The sequence below is a fragment of the Setaria italica genome, chromosome IX (assembly GCF_000263155.2).
Source record: "Setaria italica strain Yugu1 chromosome IX, Setaria_italica_v2.0, whole genome shotgun sequence".
Classification (NCBI taxonomy): Eukaryota; Viridiplantae; Streptophyta; class Magnoliopsida; order Poales; family Poaceae; genus Setaria; species Setaria italica.
The window spans coordinates 55,552,423-55,563,679 of NC_028458.1; the positions used below are offsets into that span (position 1 = coordinate 55,552,423).

Genomic DNA, 11,257 nt, shown 5'->3' on the forward strand with positions numbered 1-11,257 from the left:
CTCGGTGAGACGATGATTTCCGCAGACATCAGAATTTAATAAGTGCCAATTGCACTTGAGGTTGTATCTTTTTTCAGATATAATAAATGAATTTCTGTTGTATGGGAAAAACACTGTATCAATCATTTAACAACCTCTATTAGCCTATATGTGCTTTTTTTTTCCCGAAACACGTTACAGATACGTACGCTCATGTACATGTACGCACACTCACCTCTATAAAAAAAATGCACGCGATCCTACCCTTATGAGCATTTTGAGAGACTGAGACAGTAGATCTCAAAATTGATGAAATCACTACTGGCGGCTCACCGTGGCACGTCGCCTACCATAAAAAGAATAGCACCGATTAATAAGTGCCAATTGCACTTAAGGTTGTATCTTTTTTTTCAAATATAATAAATAAATTCCTGTTGTACGGAGAAAAACACTGTATCCACCATTTAAGGATCTCTATTGCAACCTATATGTGTTTTTTTTAAACACGTTATGGATCCAAACGCTCATGTACATGTACGCACGCTCGTCCCTATGAATACACGCATGCGATCCTACCCTTATGAGCACTTCGAGATTGATGAAGTCACCACTAGCGGTTCACTGTCGACGGTCATGTTGCTTACCAAAAAAGAATAACACTGATTATTCAGAAAAATGCGAGCACGCGTGAGGCCATGATGAGCCGAGAATTCAGACCCGGGAGGGCAGGTAATATGTGTTTTAAAGTTCAAACAAAGTTAAAAGTTACAACTTAAATGATCTTTTGATAGCGACCAGAACCACAAACGACGTTGTTGATAGCGACAAGCAATGGAGGATAGAAATGTGTTTTGCAATAGCACAACTGCTGCGCGCGTCAAGTGTGTAATGCTATTCTTTTGCATTCCAATCGTCCAATATGGTGACTACAAGTCAGGTCTCAGGAGCCAGGACTATTGTTTCAACTGCAATGTTTTTGCATTTCTGGTTGCGTCAGGAACGGTTTGGAATGAAAAAAAAATAACATCTTGCAGAGTTAGCCGGTCCTTCTGGAAAATGCAAAACCACACGTACATATAACCGTATGTCTTATTTGATTTCCATCCAACCGTTAATCCATTACCTACCTCGTGTACCTCTCACCTAAACTTTGCCTGCCCTATTCGATGGCTCGAGACTGATGAACTTTTTGGCCGGCCGTGTAGACGAATTTGGAAGGTAATCGAGCCGCCACCTTCTGTAGTCAAGCGGAGTTGCAGCTAGGTAACCGCGCAGAACCATGACCAAGTTAGAACAACAAGTTAAGCTGCGTGCGCGAGCAAGCACACTGCTGGGTGCTGATCAGGAATGGATCAATGCAATGGCTCATAGGCGACTACGTACTCTCCACTGAATTCGACCAAATTGAAATCGGCCAAACATGAAAACACGATCGAGAATTCAAACAGTGTATATGCACGCCCTGGGTCCCTGGACCTGCAGCAAGGAAGACGTTAGTAGGGTAACTGACTTTGATCCATGCGTTTTCAACCTTGAGAATTGAAATTCAAGTGGACCGAGCCCTGAAACCGCGTACGCACTTTCGTTTAATGATCAGCCGGGAGCCCGGGAGGGAATGAGAAGGCTTACTAAAAGTACAAGGCCAAGAATAGACTCCGTCCATTCTCGTACTTTTTGGCGGTAAAACCTGTGCAACGAAGCTATAAAAAGGAACCCATCCTGTCTCTCTTCCAGCAACCATTTCGTTCCGAACGAGAGCTCAATCATCCTGTGAAGCATCTCTTCTAGCTGACGCACTGCGCAAGTGTAGCAACGCCGCCTGACCTACGGGCTTATATTACGCGTAAGGATCTGATCATCTGACATGGCATCCTCGCCGGCGACGATGGCGAAGGCGGTGCTGCTGGCCGTCGTGCTGATGCAATGCTGCAACGTGATCCTCGCGGCGAGGCCGTTATCGGAAGCAGCGGCGGTAGCCGGCGGCGACGGCGGGTGGCTGCGGATGATCATGCAGGTGCTCAGCGGGCCGCCGTCGGACGGCAACCCCAACGGCAAGCAAGGTCCAGGTCGCCGATAAACTAGCCGGCGGCTCGATGCCAGTTGCGGCGGGCGTGGTTGGCGGATCTGTTGGATTTGAATTGGCCTGGCTGCGATTTTGTAGATACGTCATTAGATGCTGATCGATTAACATGTACATGCGTAGGATATTGTTCAATTCATTCCAGTTGTCTAAAGCTATTAGCTAGTTGTTCATGCCCTGTATTAAGGAATTAATTCCGTGCAAAAAGTGCACTTTTAGTGTAATTTTGGATTCAAATTTTAATAAGTACGAGCCTTATTTCAAATTGTATCATTCGTTTCTTCTACAAATATAATAAGTGAATTCATGTTCGACTGAAAAATCATTCTGCGTCGTTTAAGAATTATTTCAAAAGTAAAGAAAGACCTTTTAATTTGTAGGATCGAGACCAATGATTCAAGTGCCTTTTATTTGAACACAAGAGCATGTTGTTCTACTATTGATGGCCTAACTGTTTGACGCTTTGACCTTTACATACGCTTGGACTCGATCCACAAAGGAAAAGTCAGCAAGTTCGAGCGATGACCTACCTACCTACACGTGGCCACTGGCCACAGCATTCGACGAACAGCAGCTAGATTGTTACCGTGCCGTCAATAGAACTGTAATTAGTATATGATAGTATCACAGAAATAAGATTATTTAGAATCCTTCATGCAACCATGCGTGCACTGTATATACGTTCATGGAATTGTCCTGTTTGAATTAGACGTGCAGATAGCACAGCAGAGTTCTCTAAGATGTGTTTTCTTAAACACGTTTAGTTGACTGATTTTCTGCACAACTAGTTCTGTTATTTCCTTTCTCACTGTCAGTATGACTTGTTGGTTTTTCTAATGAAAAACCAGTAAGGCTTGATCAGGTCTCCATAGCGTAAGTGGCATGCGTTTACTATTTGCATTTAGAGTAGCTTGCGGCAAGTTCCTGCATGACTACATGCTTTGAACAAAAAAAAAAGTCGAGATTTTGAATTGATAAACTAATACTATTCCTTTGAACTAGATTAACGTATTCAGTTGTGTCCTCTTGCTAGCTTGCTAACTGTAAGATGTTGAAGACATGACCATGATCATGGTGCGTCTAGTGAGGTGTAAATAATGAACAGACCTAAGCAATCTAGAGTTATTACAAGATGAAGTGTCATGTTCATGCCGTAGACATACATATTTTGGAAACGAACATGCCATGGTATCATATCTTTTGCAATTTGATGTTAATGAATGTGTATTAATTGCTACCCTTAATTCAGCAGCTTCTTAGCTAGTGAGCGTTCATTAGCGAGCTCTCAGCCTATTGCTAAAAACTGATACTAGCCTTTTTTTCAAAAAATACTGAAGTAGCTATAAGTTATAACTAAGTTTTGAAAATTCGTTGAAACATCTTCTGAAAATTGTTGTCGGTCTTCATATATAAAATTTTTAAACTAGAAATAGCTATTACCAAGTTTTCCAAAAAAAAATGGACTGATATTTTAGTATGTTCATCATGTAATAATTATCTAGCAAATGTTTTCATGACACTCCCCTATTGGCCTATTGAGTGAATGAAACCTGTACATGATACAGGCCTCAAGCACACAAAGCCAGACCGGCCAAACCCAAGCCAGAAAACAGCGTGAGGCGTGGAATGAATGCTGTTACCTCAGTCGGAGGGAAATTAAAGTCCAATGTTTTTATTCTGTGTCCACGCTGATTTCTTGTTCCCGCCGATACATCACACTCACGCAAGACCCTGTGCGCAGCTATTTGACCGCGACTGATTCTAGTTTGACATGCACCTGGTAAACCAAGACGGATTTCAACGTTCAAACACATGCACGTTTAATCACGCACCGAAATGGTATGGAACCCAGCCATGCACACTTGCATCTCACAACAAATTAGCCCATTTATATCACGGGACTCAACTCCTTTAGAAAATTAAATTTATACTCCTTTTCTATGAAATTTGGATGCTCAAAATTCAATAGGAGCTGATAAACGTGCTGGTGAAATGGTGTGATGAGGGATTTACCACGCTAGTAGAATATATCCATGTTTTTACTGTACAGGAATGATATCTAAGGAAAGAATGTTCAGTCATTTCGTGCTCAGAACGAATAAGCGTTCCAGTCTCCATTACGTAGCTAGGATATGTGCTTACTTGACGGAGAGCAGCTGGACGAACCTTGTCTGAGTTCCTGACTATACTACACGCTTTGAACAAACAGGTTCTAATATTTTGAATTGATAAATTCATGGCAGTTCTTTGAAGTAGACTAATGACACGCAGTTTGAAGGAATCTGATTTCAGACACAAATTAGGATGATTATTCAGTCGCCCCACAGCTAGCTACCACTCAGATGTCGAAAGTGTGACCGTGATCGTCAATCGTCATGAAAACTTGAGAAGCAAGAAGTAAACACAAGCAACCTCTTGTGCTTTGAACAGTAAAGAGCCGAGTTTAGACTGGTAGATAGAGTCCTCCCCCGTACTTGCTGTGGAAACGCTATATTTGTACTTTTTTAACACTTAGCCTTATCACAAAAACTATTTATAAAAAAGAGTAAATTGCACCCACCATACAACAACTTGTATGGTTGTATCACTTTGGTCTAACGAGTTGTAAAATGCGCAAACGAACTTGTCAAATGTGTGCATGCACGGTTACAGGTACGCTATTGAAGCCATATGGAATGTAGCATATGTAGCCTAGGTCACAAATATCAACTTTGAAGTTCGGAGGGAGTAAAAATGCATAATTAGCATTCCAAAATGTAGGGTGCAAGACGTCAGCTGTACGCAAAATTATTGTTTGAGAACATAACTAATAATATCTACATAAACTAAATTTTGTGGTTGTTTTTTCGGCATGGATTAAGACGTGCCACATCACAAAGAGATATAATCATCGATAAAATGGAGGAAAAAAAATATGTTGATGGCATCAGTTGACGTCATAGAAATATTAAATACATACATATTTTTGAATCCTCTATAAGTCAAAATAAGATCCCAAAGTAAATGCTAATCCAATATTTATAAACAACAGAATCGATACTTACGAAGCAAGTATGTAACTTGGCATTACGATTATTTTGGATTTGTGCTTAATACTCTTTTTAAATTAATCTGGTAGGAAGCAACAAATTTATTGCAGTATTTTAAAAAAATTATTTTTGACATGACAAGCATCAACCATCGTAGAAAAATACCCTCAATGGATATATATGACCGTAAATGCACACAATTGACAAGTTCATGCATCCCTTTACACCATTTGCAACTTGTTGGACTAAAATGATACGTACGGTGTGTGCAATTTATTCTTAAAAAATTAAACAAAAGAGATGTCTAAGCTATGCATGCATACAGGACTAGATAACTATGCATGCCGCGTCAAGAACACAAGACTAGATCGACCAAACCGAACCAAAACACAACACCGTGTGATACGGAACAGTACCAGTACGAGGGAAAGTCCATTGTATACGCACGGGCACGACTCTCTACCCCAGCTATTAGACTGCGACCTGTTCAAGTTGACACTCTACAAGCATTCAACGGTCAAACACATGCAAGTTTACGCATACGTACGGTGGCACCGATGTGCATAGTACAGGTATACACACATACTTGGTTCTCGCTTAATAAGCCCATTTTTATAACACCACAAACCCACTGCAAAAAACGTGTAATTAAAATTCAAGTATTCCAACTGGGGCCTAGTGATCAGGAAGCCACAATGTGAGATAAGCAGATAATGGGATGTACCCACTATCCCCAACCAAATTTGTATTTCTCTGTACAAGAAACGTATATTTATAAAATGTTAATATCGTCAGCTAACATCCTAAAATAAGAAACGGAGTGCTTATGATGCAGCATTCCTTATTTATTACAAAATTTCCAGGCTGTAAGACAAACATTTGCAGCATTTTATTTGAATCAAGTATAAAAGAAATAGGGCAATAGCTCAAGCTGACGGGGAAACAGCCATCTCTATGATACAACTTCCTTCGCTGGCCATACTCGGCAGTGTATTTCCAAAATTCCATTCGGTTTCTGTCCTGCAACAGGAATCCTTCCTCTGAGATTGCCTGAAAAATAAATGAAATTTAAAGACATATTCATTCAGGGTAGCATTTAGGAGGGTTTGGCTAATCTCCAGAGTCCGGACTCTAACTAGTGGCGTGAAAGATAGAAAAACCCATAAAAATAAACCATGAAAAGAAAAAAATCCCGATCACCTAAATAAGATTCATCAATTGAGGTGTTAAACTGTTGTTAACAAAAATAAGTTTAAGACAGTAGTGCCACTCTCTCTGAGATAAGCAAAGAAGAAAATTAGCTTCCAATGGTAATATAAAAGAACTATATGCTTACCTCCTATGTAAAATGATATCTACTGCTTAGTTGCAACCTCATCTTTTAGATTCTACCTGAAATTGCAAGGGAAAAAGGTGTAATCAAACATATAAAATACAATAGCAATAACAATTCTATTTGAAAGCAAATTATTCTCAAGACATATAGTTTCCCAGTAAATATGCCAGTATACCAAAGTAAAATTGTGTTTCAGGATGGCATTGTGGACCTGATTAATTTGGTCAGAGCAAATGCCAAGTAATTTATCCATGCAAACAAAATAAAAATCATTTTTGCTTTCGCCAAACAGAGAGAAATAAATCAAACTCGTGCAAACTCAAACTAATATACATAGTGAGTGCAAAAGTACTCATCCACTTTTGACAGACCTACAAAATACAGGAGCACACTGATTCTGTGCCTTGTGGAGAGAGGTAGCAAGGAGCACAAAAAAGTAAAACAAAACAGTACATAACAAAACTTTACCTCTAGCAATCTTTGTAGTTCGTTCAACCAATTGATCTTCTAGGAGTTTAAAATTGGTGAAGACTGTCTACTGTCATTCTGAACATAACAGTTATAAAAAAGAACAAGTTAGCAAATTTATCAAAACAGTACAATACATATTTTTTAGTTTTCAGCAGAGAATGGAGATATATCTGGTATATATTCCATTAAACTATTATTTGGCCAGATCAATATTTCAGCTGTTACTGGGAGAAGGCCAGTCCAGTAATCATAAGTACTCAACTAAAACTAATTGGATTCAGTGTTCAAGACACCTAACCATGTTTTAGCTTGAGATCAATCCACAGGTACCAATAAAAAATAAATAGAAAACGGTAAAAAGGTGCATGCTCAAGCTTCATTCACTAAATCCTGATCAATCTCAAATTGTTGCAATATGATAACAAGAATGAAAGTGCTCCTTCAGCTGTACTAAGAGGCTGCTTCGAATGCAACAGTAGAGATTGAATTTAAGAAAATGAAGCATGCATCAATTGTCCAAGGGCTAACATTATCAGCCATGCTGTTTTTGTCTTTGTATTGATAAAATCTTATAGGATAGAAACTTACATCACAGTGTTAGTGTTAACTATTGATAAAGAACATAAGCAATTCCTGGCTATGATGTTCCATGAACAGGAGCCCTGATAACAAAGTGACAGTTCATATAAAGTGTTAACAATCTTCTTCGTTAGTTGTTTTCTGGCAATATGTAGCCAGTCAAATTTAAATTTCAGTCACTAAACGTTTAGATCTGCTTTTGTTTTTATGAGAAACAAAGAGCACAGCATCTTTAGCAAACAGAACAAATAATGGAGAACGAGGTGCCATCACCAGCTTCCCATTAGAGATAAAATTGAAGAAATGCTTTATCCCATTACTATACAATGCCACTGCTTCCTGATTGTCTCTCCAAATTTTCATCCTTGAGTTCCTTCCTAACAACTGAAACATTGGCCCAACGACCAGCATAGGCATAGATGTTAGACAAGGCTACTTTGGATGCACCATGGGCTTGGTCGAGCTTTGCCAATTCTTCTGCAGCTTTCTCTCCTAAGCCTACATTACCATGTGCCCTTGCTGCCGAAAGGATGCTGCCCCAAATTACATTATCTGCTTTCATGGGCATCTTTGCAACAAGCTGTTCTGCCTCTTCCAAGTACCCAGCTCGACCAAGAAGATCAACCATGCAACCATAGTGCTTGATTGTCGGTTGGACTCCAAATTGTCTCATGGACTCGAAATGTTGTTTTCCTTCGGTTACCATCCCAGTATGACAGCATGCATTTAAAACACCAATGAATGTAATTGAGTTGGGTTTAATGTCGGTCCTCTGCAAATGTGAAAACAGGTCAAGTGACATGTGCACATAACCATGGACAGCTAAACTACATATCATAGCATTCCAGGGGGAAATTGAAGAGAACTTATCACTGGCATGATTGAATAACTGCAACGCATCAGTAATACTTCCACACTTGGCGTACATATCAATCAGACCAGCACTCAGGTTATCAGTAACCCTGATTGATCTGTTGATTATATAGTCATGGATCCATCTACCTTGATCCAATGTGCCAGATCCTGCAACTGCCGAGACAGCACTCACTAGTGTGATCTCATTTGGTTCAAAACCAGCATTCAGCATTGAAAAAAAGAGCTGCAAAGCCATGTCTGAACATCCATTCAGTACATATCCATATATCAAAGTACTCCACGAAATCACGTCCCTCTCAGGCATGTCATCAAACAGCTGCCGTGCTTCATGCATTAGGCCCCTTCTCAATATACCAGCCAGAAGGGCATTCCACGATGCTAAGTGCGACTTGTCTGACAATCTGAATTGCATCTGGGCAAGGCCAATAAGACCACAGCACCCATAGAAATTGATCAGGGTCGCTTGCACAAATGCATGGGCATCAAAACCGTTCTTCAGAATAACGCTGTGCAGTTGCTGGCCTTCTGTGATAGCAGAGTACTGAGCACATGCCTTCACCAAATCAACAAGCAGTGTCTCGTTGCCATTTGCGTCTACCTCACCCACCATATGAGCATATGCTTTCAGTGCATCCAATATGAGATCTGCACGGATATAACCATCAACCATTGTATGCCAAGATACCTCATCACGCTCTGGGATTCTCCAGAACACATCTGCAGCCATTTCCATCATCCCTGCCTTCACATATCCATTGAGCAGTGCATTCCAAGTGACTGTGTTCCTATCCGGCATTTCATCGAACACAGCATGGGCACAACGGAGTTCTGATACCCCTGCATAGGCATGAATTAGGTTGGTGGCTACAATGACAAACCCATCCAGCCCCCACCGCAAAGCAACCCCATGCGCCACCCCTACTGTCGCCAGTGCCCCATGGCGAGCAAATGCCATGACCACACCAGCTAGAGTCACCTCATTGGGAATGATATCCTCAGCGAGCATGCAGCGGAACACAGCCACAGCGCGCCCTGCGTGCCCCGCGCGAGCGAGCGCGGTCACGACGGTGGTGTACGAGACGGCGTCCCTGTGGCTACGCGGCATCTCCTCGAGAAGGTGCTGCACGCGGTCGAGGTGCCCCGCCCGGGCCAGCGCTGCGAGGAGGGTGTTCCGCGCGACGGCGTCGCGGAGCGGTGGGGGCGTTTCGTCGAACAGCTGGTGGGCGCTTGCGAGGGAGGGCGGGAGGCGGGCATAGAAGGCGAGCACGGAGTTGCGGACGAAGGCATTGGATGCGAGGAGGCCGGACTTGGCGGCAAGCGCGTGCAGCTGCTCGCCGCAGCGGAGGCGCGCGGCGCGCTTGAGGGTTGCAACCAAGAACGGGGCCAGAGGGGCGCCGGTACCGGGCATTTGCAAAGCATGCCTTTCTCTGCTTCGAGACTGGCAAGCAACGAGGGAGGATGAGGAAGGATCTGCACAAAGGAGGTTCCTGCCTGTGAGATTATTGTAACCTTTTCATCTTATCTACAGTAGTCCATGTACAGGCCAGCCAACCAAACACTAGGATTTTCAGCGGATACAGTACTTATCAATAAGACACTAGTCCTTACTGTTATTTCATCAAGAAAATAAAGGAAACCTAGCAGGTCTTTCTGTATGCTCCATCTCACTGTTAAAGATGGGCAATCTTTGAATTATAACCATCTCCGTTTGTGATTTAGACCAAAGGGTAGAATGATCATTTGAACCAACAAACATGCATACAACAGATTTACCTTATTCCTTCGCTATAGCTGGCTGCCATGGGAGAGATCAGGTGATAGCCCGTGCGGCCGTGCGTTGCTAAAATTTGAACAAAATAATAGTTTTAAAAAAATGCATACGTACGGTCAAACCCATGCAAGGTTACGCATACGTACGGTACCGTACCCGATGTGCATAGTATAGGTATACGCATACTGCTTGGCCTCACTTAAGCCCATTTTTATAACACCAGAAACCCACTAAAAAAACGTGTAAATTCAAATTTTCCAACTGGGGCCTAGTGGAAGCTACAATGTGAGACAAGCAGATAATGAGCTGTACCACCAACCAAATTCATATTTCTCTGTACAAGAAACGTTTACAAAATGTTAAGATCATCAGCTAACATCCTAAAATAAGCAACTGAGTGCTTATGATGCAGCATTCCTTACTTATTACAAAATTTCCAGGCTGTAAGAAACATTTGCAGCACTTTATTTCAATCAAAGTACAAAAGAAAAAGGGCAATATTAGCTCAAGCTGACAGGGAAACAGCCATTTCTATCATACACCTTCGCTGGTTCGCTAACATGGATTTATAAGAAACTGCTAGCCATACTCGACCGTGTATTTCCAAAATTCCATTCGGTTTCTGTCGGCAACAGGAATCCTTCCTCTGAGAATGCATGAAAAATAAATGAAATTTGAAGACATTCATTCAGGGTAGCATTTAGGAGGTTTTTGCTAATCTCAAGAGTCCAGACTCTTAACTAGTGGCGTGAAAGATTAAAAAAAACATTAAAATAAACCATGAAAAGAAAAAATCCCGATCACCTAAATAAGATTCATCAATTGAGGTGTTAAACTGTTGTTAACAAAAATAAGTTTAAGACAGTAGTGCCACTCTCTCTGAGATAAGCAAAGAAGAAAATTAGCTTCCAGTGGTAATATAAAAGAACTATCTGCTTACCTCCTATGTAAAATGATATCACTGCTTAGTTGCAACCTCATCTTTAGATTCTACCTGAAATTGCAAGGGCAAAAGGTGTAATCAAACATATAAAATACAAGAGTAATAACAATTCTAGTTGAAAGCAAATTATTCTCAAAACATATATTTTCCCAGTAAATATGCCAGTATGCCAAAGTAAAATTGTGTTTCAGGA

At 41.2% G+C, this 11,257-nt stretch overlaps 2 protein-coding genes across 2 annotated transcripts in view; both read right to left on the bottom strand.

Annotated features, from left to right (window-relative positions):
• Positions 1-5,816: 5,816 nt before the first annotated feature.
• Positions 5,817-10,023, bottom strand: LOC105915082 (pentatricopeptide repeat-containing protein At5g19020, mitochondrial). Its single transcript, XM_022823161.1, has 4 exons — positions 7,748-10,023; positions 6,893-6,970; positions 6,425-6,480; positions 5,817-6,138 (listed from the first exon to the last, which is right to left on the bottom strand). The coding sequence occupies exon 1, from the start codon at positions 9,756-9,758 to the stop codon at positions 7,794-7,796; it is 1,965 nt and encodes a 654-aa protein (XP_022678896.1). The 5' UTR covers positions 9,759-10,023; the 3' UTR covers positions 5,817-6,138; positions 6,425-6,480; positions 6,893-6,970; positions 7,748-7,793.
• A 1,056-nt stretch (positions 10,024-11,079) lies between these two features.
• The window catches only part of LOC101783787 (glutathione reductase, chloroplastic), a 3,411-nt gene continuing 3,233 nt past the window's right edge, over positions 11,080-11,257 (bottom strand). Inside the window, exon 7 of the mRNA XM_012849171.3 lies at positions 11,080-11,115. Within this exon, the coding sequence (XP_012704625.2) occupies positions 11,080-11,115 (36 nt within the window). The remainder of the gene's footprint in view (positions 11,116-11,257) is intronic.